At 36.8% G+C, this 20,161-nt stretch overlaps 1 protein-coding gene across 1 annotated transcript; it reads right to left on the bottom strand.

The window, feature by feature from the left end:
• Positions 1-9,735: 9,735 nt before the first annotated feature.
• LOC136203619 (putative E3 ubiquitin-protein ligase LIN) lies at positions 9,736-18,514 on the bottom strand. Its single transcript, XM_065994817.1, has 15 exons — positions 17,489-18,514; positions 14,368-14,616; positions 14,181-14,272; positions 12,912-14,081; positions 12,691-12,835; positions 12,319-12,576; positions 11,855-12,161; positions 11,546-11,670; positions 11,350-11,466; positions 11,123-11,254; positions 10,867-10,989; positions 10,656-10,766; positions 10,424-10,570; positions 10,074-10,322; positions 9,736-9,972 (listed from the first exon to the last, which is right to left on the bottom strand). Exons 1-15 carry the CDS (start codon positions 18,299-18,301, stop codon positions 9,955-9,957), a joined length of 4,056 nt encoding a protein of 1,351 aa, XP_065850889.1. The 5' UTR covers positions 18,302-18,514; the 3' UTR covers positions 9,736-9,954.
• Positions 18,515-20,161: the final 1,647 nt, after the last annotated feature.

Below are 20,161 nucleotides of genomic sequence, written 5' to 3'. Positions count from 1 at the left end.
AGAGGAACCATTCTGTGAGTGGATTTCAAAGAATGGCTGGACCGAGCTGTTCTCCATAAGCTACAATACCTACCCTGACTTAGTAAGGGAATTCTACCACAACATGTGTGTCGCTGATGATAACCAGGACCACTTAGCCACCAAGGTGAAGGACAAAACAATCTTCATTAATCCCACCTACCTAGCCAGCCTATTGAAACTCAAGAATGAAGGAGCCATTCTTAGGAAGTCTGGAGATCAGGACGTTACTGGGTACTCCACTACGTTCTGTAAACCGACTAGCCATGCTGGCGAAATCTCCAGCACTTCAATGGGCCAGCACCAAAAGATGGCACACTACCTGCTGACCAACTACATATACCCGAAGATAAACTGCACAAGCTCAGCAACAAACTTTGAGTAATGCTTCATATGGTATATGCTGACTTACAAGCCCATCAACATGCCAGTATTCTTGATTGCCGGCTTTCAAAGGAGCACTGGCACTCTAAGGCTGGGTTCACTCATTACCAAAATCCTTCTTGACCACCGAGTAGACCTAACGAAGGAAACCAAAGCCAAAGGATCAGAGATTACTGCCGCTGCCCTATTTGCTTTAAAATTTAATCAGCCAATCAAGAAAGCAAAAGGAGCTGCTGACCCAAATGCTGAAGGGACAGTAATCACAAAGGGAAAAAGAACTAAGGCCCCTGCTGACAGGAAGAGGAAAGATGTGCAAAGCACCTTTAAGGAAGCTGTTCCCGCTCCTAAAAAGATCAAGGTTGTGTCTAAGGGAACAACTGCCCATGCTGAGCCCAAGTCAGCTGAGAAAAGACCTAGGCAAGATGAGCCTGAGGCAGATGAAGGAGAACAAGTTGATGACGAACCACTGAGTAAGAAGCAGAAGAACTCTTTAGAGTTAAATCCAAGCGATGCCATTCCTGCTGACTTCTTTGTTCCCGGTGACTCTCACTATACTCAGAGTCAAGGTGTCGCCACTGAGCAACAGAACAATGAAGTTGAACTAGATGATCAGTTTATTGAAGAGTTGGAAGAAGAATTAGAGGACGAAGATCAGGATGATGAGCAAGAAGAAGAAGGAGAAGAGAGTGGTCAGGATGACACTGAGGAGACAGCAAGTGAAGAAGATGCTGAGCCAACTCACACTGAGTTGACTACAGATGAAGGCACTGAGCAACCAGCACAGCAGGATGCTGATAAAGGAGAACATTCTCCATCTCATTCAATTCACGCTGATCCCACTCCTCCAAGGACTCAGGGAAAAAGAAGAAGACTTGTCAAAGCACACCAAACAAATGTGCTTGATGTCATGGATGACTTAACGTAGAAAAGACCATCCACCGATCCATCGACTATAAAGCTCAAATTCTTCAAGAAATCTTCTACTACTCAGCCAGAGCACACTGAAAAGCAAGCCTCTGTTTCTCTATCTCAGGAACAAGCCGACTTAGATGCTTCTGAGAACCAAACTAACTCCGAGCCAATTCTCAACGCAGATGCTGACCCTAGCCCTTTGCCGGCTAAGGAAATTCCTGCTAACTCTGAACCTATCCAACATTCAACTGGATGTCAGCTTCAGCCTAACTCTGAACCTGCATCCAATGCTGCTGTTTAATCTCCTCTCCATTCTACAGAACAAGTGCAGGGTGAAGCACTAAGACCAGACACTGACCCCACACTGAATCTCACTCCTCCACCAGCTAGTCAAACTAATGAAGACTCATACAACTACCTAACTGCCACTGAGTCTGGAAGAAAGATAATCAACTCGGCTCAGGCCTTGATCCAAAACCTTTATCAAACTTCAAACACTGGTGCTGGGTCTGCCGATAATGAGTCCACTTAGCTTCCACAAGTCACTCAACTTCTCAACGAGGTTCGAGGTCTCAAAGACTTGCTGAGTGTAATGATCAATATCCAAGCCCAACAACCAAGGCAAGAGTCCATCACAAAGCTGGCTGAACTCCAGCTGACTATGGTTCAACATATCAACTCCCTATAAGGACAATTTCAAGCCTTATCAGCTGCGAACTCAGGGTATGCAACTTCTGCTGAAGTTCATCAGTTATTCACCCAGCTTCAAACTGAGCAGGAGAAGACAAATCATCAGCTTTCCTCTTACTCTCAATGCTCAGTAGAATAGATCAGCGAAGCTGTTCATCTTCTGAATTTAAACAAGGCAGAGATGGACACTGACCAGATGAAGCAGAATGAGATTCTCCAGTATACACATCAAATCTTTACCCATGTCCGTCATTCCAACATTCAGCGTCAGTTCTATGACTCATCTCTGCTCAAGATGTTTCATCAAGCTTATGCTGCACTGACTGATACACTTACTTGGATGGGTAAATCTCAAGCATACGCACTGAGCATCCTCAGCGCTGCTGAAATTGGTGTGCCTCAAGAGGTATTTGACGACGGTGTTGCTATCTTTGATGGCATAAATGAAAGCACCGGCAAGCTGAAGGAATTCTCAGCTCGCATATCTGAAGCTGCTCAAAACAGCACTTTCAGGCCTCCTCCTCCTCCCGATGCTGCCAAAACGGGGGAGAAAGAACAAACAGGAAGAACTCAGCATGAGGCTGCTGGAAGTAGTCAGCTTAAGGGAAAGGGAAAACTGATATATAAGAAGAAATAGCATAGTTAGGATTGCTAGTTTCTAAGTCTTAAGTATCCCTGTTATGTGTAATGCTGACTACTTATTAATACTATGCTTACATCAATTTGTTCAACTTGATTAAAATCTTATGTGATGCTGAGCTATTATATGTTGCATACTTCAACTGTGTTTATTTTTCTTAATGTCTTCTGATTGTATGCTGTTAACATTGTCTTATAAGACTCATTGAACAACAAAATACTCAGCGCTCTCTGATAGTTAAATCTTCCGCTTAAAACTGAGTTAATAGAATATGTTTCATGAGCTGACCTTTATTTAAAAACTGACCTAGGACTTACTCGATTAAACCTTAAAATGTTTAGGGTAAAACTGTGTTAGTAGCTCAACCCTTACGGGGGAGTTTATTAAGTTATAAAAGGTCAACTATCATGGGGGAGCTCAAAACTGAGTTCTTCACTGAATAGTTTTACCAACATCAAAATGGGGGAGTTTGTTGAAACACCTTTCCACATGATTTTGATTTGACAAAATTATTTAAGTATATGTTTAAAAATATTCTAAAACACACTAAGTTTAAATGCTTTGATTTATTACACTAATGTGTTTGTTCAATGTTGAGTTAAATTATTTATAAGACATAAAGATTAAAAGGCCCAAAGGAAAGTCAAAGGCCCAAGACAACTCGGCCCGTGTAAACAGAACGCTGCCGTTGTGAACAAAATGCAGCTCAACATGAAGAAGGATCTGGAAGACTTTCTTCATCTACTTCGGAACGAAGCTGCTGAGTTGGACGACAAAGAGTACAAGACAACAGCTGAGCAAGGAACAACTTCAAGACAAATTATTTCTACTTTGAGTAAAGTTCAGAAGACACAGAAAGCTGTCTGGAAGACTTTACCATAAAAGGCGAAACATTCTGCCTGTCTGCCTAAAAACTGCTCAGCACTAACCGAAGACAGAAGATACAATAATCTGATTGGCCAACAGCACTGAGCGTGTACTGAGTGATAACGACATCAAGCCGTTTCCCTCCAACGGTTATTTCGAAATTCGAAATAACGGATGCCTCAAGTGTCACTATAAATAGGCCTTTCAGTTGCTTCATTCGATGCAGATCTTCAACTAGCCATTACGCTGACCAAATTTACACTTGAAGTTCTGTGAGAAAAAGCAAAGCAAATACTTACACCAATTTCCATATTTCTGTGTAAAAGTCTAGAGTGATTTCCAATCATCTAAAGTGTCTTAGCAATTGTTGTTTAGGACAATCTTATTATCAATTCTAGAAATAGAAAGGAGAGGCTGAGTACTCGGTTATAGTACTCAGCGGTAGAATAGGAGTGAGTAGAGGTATAGAGAAAGGTACTCTTGTTATACTCAGCTTCTAGTTGTAAAAGGTTTGATGCTCTACCTTTAAAGAGCTCAGTAGAGAATTCGAAAGCTCGGAACGTGTTCCGGGGACAGGACGTAGGCATAGCGGCCGAACCTGGATAAATCTTCTGAGTAACATCTTTCTAACCTTAAACTCCTTTAATATATATATTGCTTGCTTAAAAACTGACTAAGTAAAGAGGTCACGCTGAGTTGTGTGCATTGAGTATCTGAGTTCAGGAATAGACTCAAGTGCTATCTCCTGACTCAAGGAAAGAAGCTGACTTAGTCACCAATTGACTAAGCTAGTGTCTTAAGTTCACTCAGCGCGCTGTGTAAACCTTTTTCAAAGAAAAAGAAGTCAGCCTAAACGTACAAAATTTTAAATAGTTCCTACCCCCCCTGGAACTAACTTGTTACGTTATAAGGGACCAACAATTACTTTAATAGTTTTATTGCTTAGAAGTGTTATTTACCTTTTAGGAGTTTGTTATACCAGCTGTAAACAGTACAACTGTATGATTTGTAACTGCCAGGTCAGGCTCAGCAGTAGGTATTCCTATTTAAGAGTCCCCTTTGGTTATGTAACGTTTTATCAAATGAATATTAAGAAATCTTACTTTCTCTTTCCTTCTTGCTCTCTTCTCCAAACATTGCATTCTCTCTCTATATCTCTATTTCCTCTTCTTCTTCTTCTTCTTCTTCTCTATTCTGATCCTTCCTAAACTGTATTCTGCCCTAATTACTTCTGTCAGAAATCCCTAATCCTGACATTGGTATCAGAGACTTACTTCCTCTGGCCATGGAAGAATCAGACCAGCGATTTGAACTTCTTTACAAAAAGCAACAACAACTTGATCAGAATATGGAATGATTTTGCAAGGAGCAACCACACTCTGATCAGTGATGGAAACTACTGCTCAAGGAGCAATAAAACTTGGATGAATTGTTTCGCGAGGAGCGTCAAAACTCTCTTGAACAACTTCGCAATTCTGTCTATTCTTTGCCTCAACTAATTGTGGAAAAGCAAGGAGTTTCAAATCCTTCCCTTGCTACCTCCCAACTGTTTGATGTAATGTCTGAGAACAAAGAGGAGGAAATCTTGCAAACCACCTTCCACATGTTTGATGAAATGCCCTAGAAGGAAATAGGCATCCTAGACAAGCACTACCCACAGTTTGTTGAAGTACATGTGAGGAAGGTAGAGTTGGGAGATTCCTATGTGCAAGGAATCACTGAGGATGTGGGGAAGCAGACCACTTTTGTAGAGGCAAAGCAATGCCATTCTGAAGCTCTTAAGCTTCCAATAGAGCAGGTAAACTCCTCCATTAATGATTCTAACAATATACCTAGTTTCTTCACTGGTTTAAAACTTGAACCCCAATCAGATATGAGATATTACACCCCAAATAATCTGAAACCTAACCCAACCTTTAGATCCCCAATTACTACTACACAATTCAACCATTTTATTTCAGCCTCTATCGACACTGATTTACATGGCCAAAATTCAAATAACCCTCTCAAAGCTAAACCATATTACCCTTCCCATGTTTCAAGTGCAGTTGGCAATTGTAGCCCCTTAAGCATCCCACATAATTCCGGTTATAATCTAATTCCTGCATCTCAAGTTCATACAACAAATAACTTTATGCATGAGGATTATTCTCAAAGTCTGGGACAATAGCATCATTCATTCCACTGGACTGGGTTATTGGAGGGGCTCAAAGATTGGCAGCAAGTTCAACCTTCACAACTTGATGGGCATTTCTACCCCAAGGAGAATTATTTTAATCAAGGGTTGTATGCATCTGAGGGCATGGCTACATTTGAAGAATCTTCTCATAGCATTGATGCTGATGTTATGGAAAAGGAAACCGAGCGTGGGTTCAAGGGACAGAGAGATTATAAAAGTCTTCTTAGTAAAATTCCCAAGATTGTATCATCTTTTTATCCACAATCTACAAAGTCGGCTTCTACCTCACAAGCAGTTGAGTCCTTTAAGTGTGTCAATCCTTTGAGCCATCGGATGCAATATGGTGTATCAAATGAAAAATGCTTGATAAAGCATGATGCTACTCCAAGGGGTATATCATCGGTCTTAAAGTCTTCCACTGCAATTTCCATCGAACAAGATCCATCTATGAACTCCAAAGGCAGTGGTGTGAACCTTCAAGCTCGTCTAATTTCCTATCTTAATGAAAATGGTGCTAAAAATATCTCTCCGGAGAAAATAGTAAAAACTTGAGTGGGGGAAGTTGTTTAGCTCCTTCTCTTAAGCCACTTAAGGATGATAATATGCTACTGAGAGAAGGAATTGATGCTGTTGCCTAAGCTGGACCTTGTTATATGAAACCTATCTATTTTAATCGTGTTAAAATTGATGATGATGCCCTGTCTAAGAAAGTGTTTTATGATCTTAATTGTAAGTTCCTTCACAATGAGCAATAAAGATATGAAGGTAATAGATGGATTCCTAAGAAAACATGTGCAGAGAGGATTAGCATTGCTACTTTTAGAATGACTTTGGTTCGCTGGATTGCTTTGCCATCTTTCTTCACTATTTTCGAATTCAATTTCCAAAAGGTTGAGAAGAGCGGGCAACTTTTCTTATGTGCCGCAACTAGCCTTTGGGTTGAGCGTATTGTTGGATTTGTCACTGAATACTACATCAGCAATGCGTACTGTTAAGCCCAAAATATACCTAAAATATCATATATAAATACGTTAAATTTACATTAAAATCATGCTAATTATATTCATTTGGAATACTTTTACGTCTTTATTTACTTCTTTGATGCAAGGTACCTAAATATTTGGTAAAATCCAAATAGGAGCAAAAACGGAGCTAAAACGGAGCTAAAATGGACAAAAAACCTTAAAAACGTACCAAGAATGCATATCAGTCAGAAGAATGCTCGAGGAGGACGAAAAACAGTCGAACGCCAGGGAGAACATCTCTCTGTCGCGACTGAGATTCTCAAAATCTCAGTCGCGACTTACGGAGGCCAGACCGGGGGAAAACAACGTATTCAAGCTCGCCCCTATACCCCCTGTCGCGACTGAGATTTTCAGAATCTCAGTCGCGACAGCAAGTCTTCCTGCACACAAAACACATGTTTAATTCGTAATAACACGTCTGTTCGTTCGGATAAAAGCAACCCTTCACCAGCAGACACGACCCGTCATTTACAACCCTTCACCAACTATAAATAAGTGATCCATTTCAGAAATCAAGGTTGGTTAAGTTGGAAAAGTTAGAGAAATTAGAGAAGAAAGTTGTTATGTTGAGTTTCTGATTCAGAAAAGAATCAGAAAGTTAGATTTCATTTCTGTAAGCAATCGTGTTGTACACGAATTGTATTTAGATTAGTTATAAACACATTATTAGTTTAGTTTTCATTCTGATAGTGGACGAGACCAGTCTCTATTCCAAAGATCCAGCGAGAAGAATTGACGGCTGAAGCGCATATGGTTTGACGAGCCTACGAAGTTTGAGAGAAAGATTGACGACCCGGATCTCAAAGTCTTCGTTACAATGCTATCCAAGTTTCTACTTCTCTGTTAACTTGTGAAAATTCACATTTCAATTAATGATATACTTATTTATTCAATATATTCTTACTGTTGTTATTTTGATATTGTTCTGACAAAATGATTTTCAAAATGATATATTGGTGTTTTTATTAAAACGTTCTATTCCATCTTATTCTTATAAGAACTTTGTTGAACACTTAACAAATTTAGTTTTTATGGATGACATGATCGCTGATCGCGGCTTATCAGAAGTAAAACACTAGTTTGATTAAGGTAGGAATCGTCTCTACGCTAGAGGGATTTCTATGGTTCGAAGCCATTTAATTGAGTAAATTATTATATTGTTACATGTCCATAATCTCACAAAGTTAAAGTTGTTTACTTTGCTTTATGAAAATAAGATCTATTTCATTCCGATTACGGAAGTATCTGTTTTGTAATCAAAATTCCAAACGGAATTGTTCTCTAAACTCGATATAATCTTTCTATCTAATCCTAATTTACCAAAACCTATTCCATCAACTAAACGTATTTCTTTTATTAAACCTAAACACGTGATTAAACCGAATTAAATAAAGTTTTAGTTAAAAAGCGTTCCCTGTGGGTTCGATATCTTTTATTACTACAAGCGTATACCGTGCACTTGCGGAAATCGCTCAACACGTACAGCCCTGCTCTAGATGTTAATGAGTGCTAGTCATCGTATCCATTTGAAAGAGGGAAAAGGAAGTTGATGGAAGGCTTAAAGGCATTAATTGTAGCATCAGACAAAAAAAATATGCAGGTTAAAGGGTCTAGTTTAGATGTTTATCGGGTTAGTGTTTCTAGTGATCCAATTACTTACAATCATGATTTTGCAATAGATGATTGTGATGCTTTATGTGAAGCATACAATTGGGGCAAGGTAATTAATGATAACACTGTTAAGGTTGGGGATGATATGAACATGATGAAAACTTATGACAAAACAGCTATGCAGGAGTCTACAAATTTATCAGCTGATTTGATTGCTGATTGGCATTCCTAGACGGAATCTAAAGATTTATCAGTTATTGAGTGCATGGAAGAAGTTGTTATCCTATACATCAAGTATGGATTGCAGAATCTTCTTGCTAGATCAATGCCCATGCCTCCTACTCCTCTAGTGCTACCACCATCTATCATGGAAGGCAATGAAACTCTTATAAGGGACGTTGTTTTACAGTATCCATTTGTGATATGGAGGGCTAGCTCATGCATCCATATTTTGTTACAAGTACCAGATGATTTTAATGTTAAGCAAGGAGATGTTGTAGCTTACCAGCCTTATGGAATGGTAAGACTGAAATTCATATAGGGTGATGATGCTCACAAGTATAAACCAGTAAGATGGATCACTAAGGTTGGTCTGATTCCGTTACAGAGCGATTTCAAGTTTGCTGTTTTTCCGCTACAAATTCAATGGATTGTTTCTGTCGCAAAGCCCTTTCAAGTTCACTGATTTCCAGAATTCCTACATTCTTGGGGACAAGAATGTTCTAAAGAAGGGAGTATTGTCATGATTATTAGAGTAATAAGAGTTGGTTAATTAGTTAAATCTTAGATTAATTACTTTAATAGTTTTATTGGTTAGAAGTGTTATTTACCTTTTAGGAGTTTGTTATACCAGCTGTAATGTATGATTTGTAAGTGCCTGGTCAGGCTCAGCAGTAGGTATTCCTATTTAAGAGTCTCCTTCGGTTATGTAACGTTTTATCAAATGAATATTAAGAAATCTTACTTTCTCTTTCCTTCTTGCTCTCTTCTCCAAACATTGCATTCTCTCCCTATATCTCTATTTCTTCTTCTTCTTCTTCTTCTTCTTCTTCTTCTTCTTCTTCTTCTTCTTCTTCTTCTTCTTCTTCTTCTTCTTCTTCTTCTTCTTCTTCTTCTCTTATCCTTCCTAAACTTGTATTCTTCCCTAATTACTTCTGTCAGAAATCCCTAATCCTGACAGACTTGTTTCTTCTACTCTTATACTTGCCTAGTAGTGTTCACCTAAACTGTGAATGACCAAAATTTACCATTAGATATGCTTATTAAATCTAAGTTTTGAGATCCGTTGAATCTCCTCCTTAGGATTCTAATAAGCCTAGATCTAACAGTGAATGACCAAATTCAGGGTTCAGGTGAACACTACTACTGTATACTTGCCATAATAACGTAAGCCATAATAAAGTAAGAAATTCAAGAATGACAAACTTGGTATTACATGATATGAAAATGGAAATCAGATTCAGAACCTGTACAATGCTGTAAGAATTCCATATACTACTCTTAAACATCATCAACATTATTTTAACTCTGACCTATCTACAATTTGAAGAATTAAAATGGTTATTTTCTGCAAAATGAATTTCAATTCAAAGAATCTGATAATTTACAGCTACTATCCACCGCCATGTCTAGCTCAGTCCCCATGCCTGCATAAGGTCACAGATTAGTACTTGATTATCAATACAGACCCCAAAAACACCAATTCCATCTAATGAAATACAGATACAATATTAGTATTAATCGTAACCTGAATCCGGCCGTCTGAAGTTCCGATGACCAAAATTTCTTCATTACCATCAAGAGCCATACAAAGAATCTTTCCACCTTCTGTGCAACTTTGTAATGTTTCCACTTTGCTTAGCTTTTTTTGATCCCAAATTTCCAATGTTCCTCCCTTTGATCCTAAATAAATTAGCTCTGAGCTTAATGTCATTGCTCTTACTTCCAATGTTGTTGGCAGTGATCCAACCTGATCATAACTTGAAGCACTCCAAATCTTTTCAAGACCGAAAAAAGAAAAAGAAGACATCGTTAGCTCTCAACGGATCATAATCGATGAATCATATGTAGAGATAGTTATATAACAGAAGCATATACTTTAATAGCTGCTCCATCAAGGCTAGAGCTGGCTGTATAAATCAGTTCATTGTGAACTTGAAGTGCATGTATTGGATTCGCTTTTCCGAGTAACTTTCGTGATCCATGTTGAATGGTTACTATTGTTGCTGTTGCCAAATCAATTTCCTGAAAGCAAATTCACTTGATTATATGTGACCGAAATAGAAGTAAGACGGGTAGCTAGTTAGTTTCGAGTAGTCGAAAGGCTTACCTGAATGCTACTATCTTGGCACCCGGAATATAATTTTCCTTGTACTAGAGATATACACTTGACGTACTTATTTGAATTCAACAATTTCGATCCTCCGTTCCAGGACTGAACCTGACAGGAAATATATATATATCCCGGGTTTCAGATTCATGTTATATGCTCATAGATAGAGGTGGAAATCCAATATTCTCTGGAGAAGTTTATATGATACCTTGATACCGGCTCCCTGTGGAATGAAGCACGAAATGCGATTCATCGCAACTAGATTATGTACCTGATCCTTCATGTCATGTATTTCTACACAATGCAATGCATCATTGCTAATAGACCACACCTAATCATCAAATTAAGAACTAATGAGCAATTAATGCTATGAGAGACACCTGAAATCGATTCCAAGGACATATATAGCTGCTGCTGTCTGATATATACTGATGAATTTGAGCAAATTGTGATAATGGCATTACCCGGGCAGTTTTATCAAGTGAACCGCTATAGAGTTTTTCTTCTGATTGTAAAACCACCAAACTGGTGACTGCCTTAGTATGTTCTCTAATTTCTTGCATCAGATGAAGAATGCTGCCTTTTCCAGTCCAAACCTTCAGGAATTGAAGAAGGAAGGATTGTTATCAGACTCGGATTTTGAAGCTGTTTTGGCTTGAAAGATACTGAAATTGGTAGGATAATAAGGTACCTTAATAGTTCCATCTGAATGGCCAGAAAAGATCTTGTCTTTGAAGCAAACAATTGAATTCACTTCTCCATTCTCACTGCAATCTGCTTGAGCTAGTTCTACATGACTCCACAATTCCTGGTATACAACAAACACGTTAGAGTTGTTTTTCGACGAATATAGAAACTCATCAACTCTCTGCTGTAAACAAACTTACAGCACTGGAATCATGCCCCTCGGAAAGAACTTTCATAATTTCAAGTGCCAAGGTAGAGGATTTCTTGAGCTCTCTCAGACCTTTCTTTATATCCTTCATGTAGGAAACAAGATCTCGCAGCCCCTCTATAATTCACATTTGCAATCAATTAAGTTTTTGAAGTCAATTACATGTTCAATTTGATTGCAAAGAAGCAAACTATGAGGAAAAATTCCCGTCACATGCTATGGAAATGAAGCATTTCGTTTTCTGGTTCCATACAAAGCAAGTTTCTGGAAATTAAGTAGTTGAGATGAGGTTGCCACCTACCAGGGTCAATTATGAAGCTTTTCAAAGCAAGCAATGAAAGGACTTTGTCTTCAGTGTCTTTAGCAGACTTGAAGATTGAAACGAAGCGCTTGAGCAAACAGACTCGGGCTGCACCTCTTAGGCCTGTATCAGGAAGAACATCTAGCATATGTACGAGCCATGTAGCTGACACAAAGCATGCTGAAGATAACTCTGCATATCTGCTCTTCATTCCTTCTGCTAAAGCCTCAAACATTAAACCAAACTCATGGCTTACAAGAGCAAATGCTACTCTCCTTTCCCAATCTTCAGCTGCCTTTTCTTCTTCCTGCAGACATCAAAAGATTCGGTAACATAACTGGCGTAAAAGTAACAAAGAACAGAAGATAAATAACTACAACATAGCAGAGATGAAACAGCAAATGCAAGTGATTAGAAATTTAAAATATGCAGAGATATTGTTCAGCGAATATAATGCCGCAGACCTTTGTTTCCTCAATTTCTGTTAATAAGTTTCCAAGCTGCTCCATTCGCATAAGGTTTCTGTAAGTCTTGCTATGTCCAGCACGTTTCAGAAGAAAAGCTCGAGTGAGAGACTTTCCTGATGCAGTGAACCTCCCTTGCAATGACAGTATTGTATTTGCAGCAGCTATTTGTGCTCCAGGAAATTCAGATTGTCTAAGGCATAAAATCAAGGCATCTATTGCCTCTTCCCGGTAAATGCTCATCTTCCTCGGTTCAGCCTACCAACCGATAAATTAATCATTAGCCGACTGTTAAGTACTTAGCTTTGTATATAAAGGAAGTAAGCTCGTATCAAGTATTGAGTATTAAGATAGTAACCAAATGACACGAACCAGAAGATCAAGTTGGAGCAGGAGGCCAGCCACAACGGGACACTGATCTTGAAGAGCTGTCTGTAAATAGTTAAGCAGGTTGTGCATTGTGCTAAAAGGACTTTCATCCTTGATAATATAAAGAATTTGCTCACTGAATGTCCTCCTAGGGAAAAACACAAAGGACTATATTTAAATTGCGGAATTGTCAGGCTTGGATTTTGGTAGAAAAAGATAGTTACCTGTTTAATTTGACTAACTCATAGAAAAAGCTAACTATCTTGAACCGTTCTCCATCACTTGCGCTTATGAAAATCTCCAAAACCGGAGACAATTGAGCTTTATCAGCAATCACATTTCTACATTTCCCATATTCCTGCATACAGCTTAATAAGATTCCAACTGCAGCTATTCGTTCCACTGCAGTCTCAGCTTCCAGACTACCAACAATACTTTCAATCACTTTGGTTGAAACAATGGCATTAGCAATTGAAGAAACAATGCTTTCTTCGCTGCTGCCTAGAATCTGCCCCAATAGAAGCACAGAAGCTGTTTTCAGGTTCATACACATTTTAAACGTATCGTCTTTGTTCTTAATGACATTTAAGAGTGATTCCACCATGTCCATTTCTAGTAGCCTCATTGTAGAAGGTCTTAACTGATATATCAAGACAACTGCTTCGACGAGGCCTTTCTTGAAAAGAGCTAGAATGCAATCCACATCAGATTCAACTCTTGTTAGTGTCTGAATCACACTTTTGTCTCTTGATCCCAATTCAGACAAGAGGAAAACCGTTGCTTTCAGTACCTCGGGATCGACAGAGTTGAAAAGGATTTCCACGAATCCATTAATAACTGGCGGTTTTGAAAGCATACTTTGAACATCAAGGTCCATGTTCGCCTCTTGCCAGAACTTCTCTATTCGAAGAACAGCCATTTCAGACTCGTTCAGGATTTCTGACATACAAAGATTAGTAATGGCATGTCTCAGCTCGTTCATAGTCCTGTCAACAGTCTTGTCAACACTGGCTTGGCTAATGACACTGTCAGGAGAAGTAACAGGGAGAATCGCGGATGCCTTAAAGCTTGGCTCAGTCTTCTGCTGCGGGATTTCAGTTTGGCTTGAGATGAAATCAGGATTCTGCTCCTGCCAGCTCGCAACAAGCCTTTTCAGGACATAATTTGTCTTCGGCAGCTGAGTACTTTGCAATGTCTGGCGAGTAATCGGGCACGTTGAGTTTCCTCTATCAAGCCATTCTAGAATTGCCTTCCGTTCATACGTCTGCCCTGTCTCAAGAGTTACAGGATCATCAAACAAATGGCTTGTTATCGGACAAACAAAGTCCTTCGGTGGTGTATGCTTTCCGGTACCTGAAGGGTTATCTCTACCTCCCATTACATCCTCCGGCGAACTAAAAAGGGATTTTCGAAAAGAAAAAAACAAGTAAAGAAAGATGGATAAATGTAGTGAACAATATAATGATAATGGGGTTACTTTCAAAAAGACATACCAATCAGAATCAGAAACAACTGGCTGTTTTTGTTTTTTGTTTTGGCTTTGGCTTTGTTTTGGCTGAAACAATGCTAATTTTCTATCATTTTCCTACAAGGCAACATTACAACAACTCTTATAACTAAAAAAACAACAGCATAGGAAAATCAGTCCAGTAATGACAACTGTTTTTTCTTGTTGATTACCTCAGGTTCGGAACCGGATGACTTATCCATATTTTTGTCCGAATAAGACTCCAACTCAGAATCAGAATTTCCGGTTGGCGATTTTGTCAGTATCCTACTACTACTATTATTACCATTAGTGTCAATTCTGATTGTTCTTAGAGAGACTCTTTGCGGATACGACGGAAACGGAGATGACTTTGATTTGCTGCTGCTGCTACTGAAACTGCAAAATTCAGCTGATCTTTCTTCTCCTTCAGTCCAAATTGGCTGCAAAAATAAGAAAGTCTCAGGAGTTGAGACTAAAAAACAAGATCAAGCTTGGAATTGTCAAACAAAACAGCTTTTTGTTTGACTCTGTAAGGATGTAATCAATTTCAACACGAAATAAATATGTTAATTAATTAGTTACAAATTACAATTATCCAATCATTTTGTAATAATTGAAGTTTCCTTCGCCTGCAAAAAATGCAGATCTTGAACTGTTCAAAGAATCCAAATTTTAAATAATAGATAAAGTTTTGTCTTGGAAAATGTCATAGAAAATTATTATGTAAATACATAAATTATGGAAACTAGTTGAATAATTAGTACAAAATCCAAGAATAGTTAAATAATCCAAATGGGTTTAGGCAGACCAGATCAAAGAATTGATTTTATATTTATAAGATTATGATGTATATTATTCTTCTTTGTCTAATTGACATATTCGGAGATTATTCCGAAATTGAATTGGGAATAACTGGGAATTAATCCATTAAACTAAACATTTCCCAAATGATAAAGGGAGAATCTGAGTAAAGCCAACAAGAAAAATAAGAAAAAGCCACGACAGAATAATGAATTAAATAAGATGACAAAGAAAATGGGAATGAATGGTAATTAATGATTTTTCTAAGGACTGAATTTTTCGATGCAAACATCAGATTTGATGAACTTGATTAATGATTTAAAAACAAGACGAATTAATGATTGATTTCTATAGTCACACCATATATTATAAAAATATGGCAAGAAGGATCTGAGCTACAAATCCTTTTAATTTTCATAGATCATGATCTTTCATAGCTTTAGTTTATATTATTTTATCGCATTAAACCTCTTTTATCATCGGAAAAGTTTGTTTTGGACACAAAACTCCATTAATGGATCATTGTTCACCCCGTTTATGCTCAAAAATTATATTTTAAATAGTTCAAAAACAATATTTTATGCATGATATTACTGGTAAAATTGTAAAAACTTTGTTTCGTATAATTTCACATCCGGATGAAATGCGTAAGGCTTTTTAATTGAATTAAATATTCACAACTAATTAATTTAGCAAACAGTAGCTCAACGAGACAAAAATTAATGATTGATGATATTAACTAGGGTTGCAAATAGGACGAGATGGAGATGGGGACTGATTCCCCTTACGTCCTGGTTCCCCTTTATGAAATGAGAAAACACTGACTTCATCTCTATCCATGTGGGACTTTTTTTTTTCCCGGTAGAGATCCCCTTTCCCTATTATTCAAGTATTTTTTTTAAATAAAATTTGAAAAAAAAATGCCCTACGATACAATAAGTCAAATATAATTTATAATACATTCCTATACTTTTTTTTTTTTGACAAGGAAGAACCATCTTTAATACAAAAAAATACATCAATCATAATTTATAAATAATATATCAATTTATCAAATATTATAAAAATAAATAAAAACTATCCAAAAATAAAAATGAGAATTTTTTTCCCAACCCCATCCCATTTGGATTTCCATCTCCATTGGAAGAATCACATAAGTAGCAGATAATCCTTGATTGACCTATTCATAAGTTGAGCTGAGCCGAGCCAGATTCGGACCGGATCTAATTGGATTTTATATGAAACTATCTTATCCAAGCTTAACCCAACCCGTATTATATTTAAATCGGGTTCAAACCAGACTGGACCAAGATAAGAAAACTGATTTCCAAATCTAGCCCATCCAACTAGTATATATTTATATTAAAAATAATACTAAAATATAAATATAAACATTAAAATTAACAAATTAAAATTAAAATTTTATTTAATTAATTCAATAAAACTTATAAAGATAATTTTATATAAGTAAAAAATATTTAACAAAGTAATAAAATTTAAATAGACATAATAAAAATATATAATACATAATGACGTTCGGGTTTCTAATGCAAAGACCTGGGCATGGGCCGGGCTGGACCGGGCTGGACGGACTTTTAATAAAGCCTGACGAGCCCAAGCCCAGTCCAGCCCGTAAGAAATTTAGTCGGGTTCGGACTCGGATTGGACTCGGACCTAAGATATGAATCACAAACCCGTTCGTCCAAACCCATCTATATATTAAAAAAAATACAATTAAGATATAGTATAATTTATTACAATTAAAAATACAATTAAATTATATTATAATTTATAATTTATTGATTGAAAAAAAAATTATAATTTATTAAACTTAAAGTTTGCTGAAATCAGCAAACTTTAAGTATATAAATATTTTATATTTATAAAAATATATTATAATTATAATTTATATAATATAATTTAATTTATAATTTTTTTTTAATAAAAAAAATTATAAATTATATTATAATTTATATAAATTATAATATAAATTATAAATTATATTATAATTATATTTATACAAATTATAAATTATATTATAATATAATTTATATATATATAATATATATATATATATATTATATCGGGTCGGGTCGATATAAAATTCGTAAAGCTCAAATCTATCCAGTTTTTGACGGGCTTATACGGATTTGGATTGGACCAACTGGTCCAAATCTAACAGCATTTTCATGTGTCCAAACTCGATTAAATCCAATTCATTGCATGTACAAATTTGAAAGCATTCGAGTTTGGATCGGATAAATTTCAAATGTACATGTCCAAACTTAATTTATAACTCAATTTATAACAACGGGTTTGGGTTTGAGGAGACAACCGACTACTCGAATTGCACCACATATTGCTCAGATTGTAGTCCACATCAGCAGTAGTGCTGATGTGGCGCAATCTGAGGGTTACCAAATCAATGATAGTTAGAAATTTCCACGTGTAAAAGTAAAACAGCAAATAAGTTAAAAAGCAAAAATAAACATATTGGAAATTTAGCATTACATTATACCGTCCATTCTTCAATTCCGACGACTCTGTTTGGATCTCGCCGTAATCTTCCTTGCTTCCATTTAAGAACCGATCATCAACATTTCCTAGCTTCTTCAAGATTAACGACGGCGTTTTGATTATTCTAGTTTCATCACTATTCCTTAAGATTTCCCTAAAATATTGAGCAAAAACTCTGCAATTATCATCAATAACTCCATCGTAACTGCTTTCCAATTCCTTCAACTCCAAAGCTTGCCCTCCACTCATTTTCGACAACGATTTCGAGCTCGGAACAATCACGGATGCTCCGCCGACGGAATTTTCACCGCTATTGATAGCCAAAGAAGACAAAATGTTTGATCTCTGCTCATTAAACCATTGAAGAACAGGCAAAAGATGGACCAAAAACAGCTCGTCGAAGAGATCCGGAGCTAACTCAGATCGAGTCAACGAAGGATTTAAATTGAAGATGTTAAGGAGAGAAAGCGAGGCATCAATCGGCTGCTTGTTGAGCGTGTAAATTAGAGAGAGAATGAAGGAGGAGAATGGAGTTTCTGGACATGAGAGAAGGAGCCGTTCGGCGAGGCGGAGGGAGGATGATTTAATGAAGTTATTGGTGGCGGCGATGGCTTTTTCGAGAGTTTCCGATGCTATATTTAGGGGTTTTACGGAGTTACTTGGGTTTTTGCGGCGGAGAGTTGCGAGAAGGCGGTGGCGGAGGTCTGGTTGGGAAATGACTAGTGAGAGAAAGCTGGAGGTGTGATGGAGGATTTGGGATGCTGAGGTGGTGGCGACGGTAGCGCCGCCGTCCGCGGTGGTTGTCATGGCTAAAGAAGTGGGGTTTATGGGTAGATAATTAGAAGTGGGATTTTCAATTTTGATGAGTTTAAATTTAATTAACCAACTTTTGCCTGATTTATTTTCATATTTTATTGTTTATTTTTTTTATTTTCTCTTGCTGGCGCCAAAAGGATAGGACGGCAAAATGCTTACTGGATTAAGTTTTGAGAAAAATACATGTGGTTTTATTTATCCATTTGTAAGGAAGTAATGTGTTTTTAATTCTTTTGTAAAAGAATGTATTAATTTCAAAAAAAAAAAAATATTCATGTAGTGGATATCTTATAAAACGATTCAAACACGTGATACTTAGCAGCCCCAAATCAAACACGTTAAAGTACTTCCATTGAACGTTGCGGCTAGAGAAAAGATTCTTTTCCGAGAAAGACTTCTCCTTAGGCTAGATTCTCAATAGAAGAATGAATCCTTATAGAGATTTCTATAATGATAAGGGTAAGGCACCAATCCTTATAAATAGACAGTTGTGATCACACCAAATGGTACGTTAACACTACGATCTCACAATTAATCATTACTCTACAAACCTTCCAACATCTACGGACTTAGACATCAGAGCTGGTTCATCGGACTTCGACGACTCTCTGACCCTTATTCTGTTTTACAAGTAAGCCCCGAAAAATTCACCATGAGACTCGGACGTTCAATCAAAGTTCAGATACACAGTTATCATTGCAGCGGTGAATGTGGATCAAACAATCACATAAATTTCAGAAAAAGATAATGATAGAAGGAATTCGCATCTGATCAGAAGTTCATGATGAAAACAGGGAAGAATTCATTCATCCTTAAGTATGGATGCAAGGATTCTGTCAAAACTTGGAGGCCATCCAGCAAGAGATGGATGATATCAGGACAGCACATGCAATATAGATAGCTGAACTAAAAGAAAAACTTAGGAAAATTGGAGAAATCTTGCAAAATAATCAAAATAACACAGAGGATGCATTGGAATGATTTTCTAACCTCTGTGAACATGCAAGCTTGGAGGTGTGTATCAATAGTAATAGTATTCTATTATATTCTATTTGAATAGACAACTTCCTCATGAATAATATACTTATATCTCTGCCAGACTGTATTCATTCTAATAATCTATTCTATCATAAATGGTTGGAGTGTCGAAAGCCTATTTTGAGGATTGGTAATGTTGTTATTTCTCTTTCGGTGTGCTGGACAGTTCCTTAGGTTTTATACAAATTTAATGAAATCTAAGTTTCAGAAGAAAAAAAAATCGGTATCTACAATTATCACAAAGATAATTGACTTTATTCTAATCGTCACAATTGATTTGATTATCATAAACATATTGACTTAATTATCATTCTGATAAAAGATCTAATTGACATAAAAATAATTGAGGAATTAATCTTAAATAATAAAATACTTATCATATAATTATTCATGTCCAACAAAGAGTAGGTAAAAGTAGAAAAATTATGTCACGTTATAAATTGAATATGAGACAGGTAAATGATAGAGTATTGGATAATTGCCAAATTTGATCTTAACATTTTTAGAAATTAAATATTTGATTCTAACGTACGAAATGATATAAATTTACCCCTAAGGGTTTCAAACATGATTCATTTTACCCATATCTTATTAAAAAAAATTGAACGAACTGGTTTGAGAGTTATTTGATTGTCATATCAGACCTTTTAAATAAGTTGCTCGATAAATGAAACTTAATTCTAACTATGTCATTATTTTCATGGAGTATAACACTTACAACAAAGATTACCTTGGAATTTTCATAGAGTATAACTTGCTCATTATACCTTTGAATTGGGAAATATCGGTTGTGTTGTAACACTTACAACAAAG

This window comes from Euphorbia lathyris, chromosome 8 (assembly GCF_963576675.1).
Source record: "Euphorbia lathyris chromosome 8, ddEupLath1.1, whole genome shotgun sequence".
In the NCBI taxonomy this organism is placed as follows: Eukaryota; Viridiplantae; Streptophyta; class Magnoliopsida; order Malpighiales; family Euphorbiaceae; genus Euphorbia; species Euphorbia lathyris.
The sequence above is the reverse complement of the archived record's forward strand: the minus strand, read 5'-3'. Positions and strand labels throughout refer to the sequence as shown.

Coding starts and splice junctions, on each gene's coding strand:
- LOC136203619 (XM_065994817.1), bottom strand. CDS start 18,301: ATGACAACCACCGCGGACGGCGGCGCTACCGTCGCCACCACCTCAGCA. Junction 14,273..14,367: donor CATCCGGTTCCGAACCTGAG/GTAATCAACAAG, acceptor GTTGCCTTGTAG/GAAAATGATAGAAAATTAGC. Junction 10,767..10,866: donor CACAGGGAGCCGGTATCAAG/GTATCATATAAA, acceptor ATTTCCTGTCAG/GTTCAGTCCTGGAACGGAGG.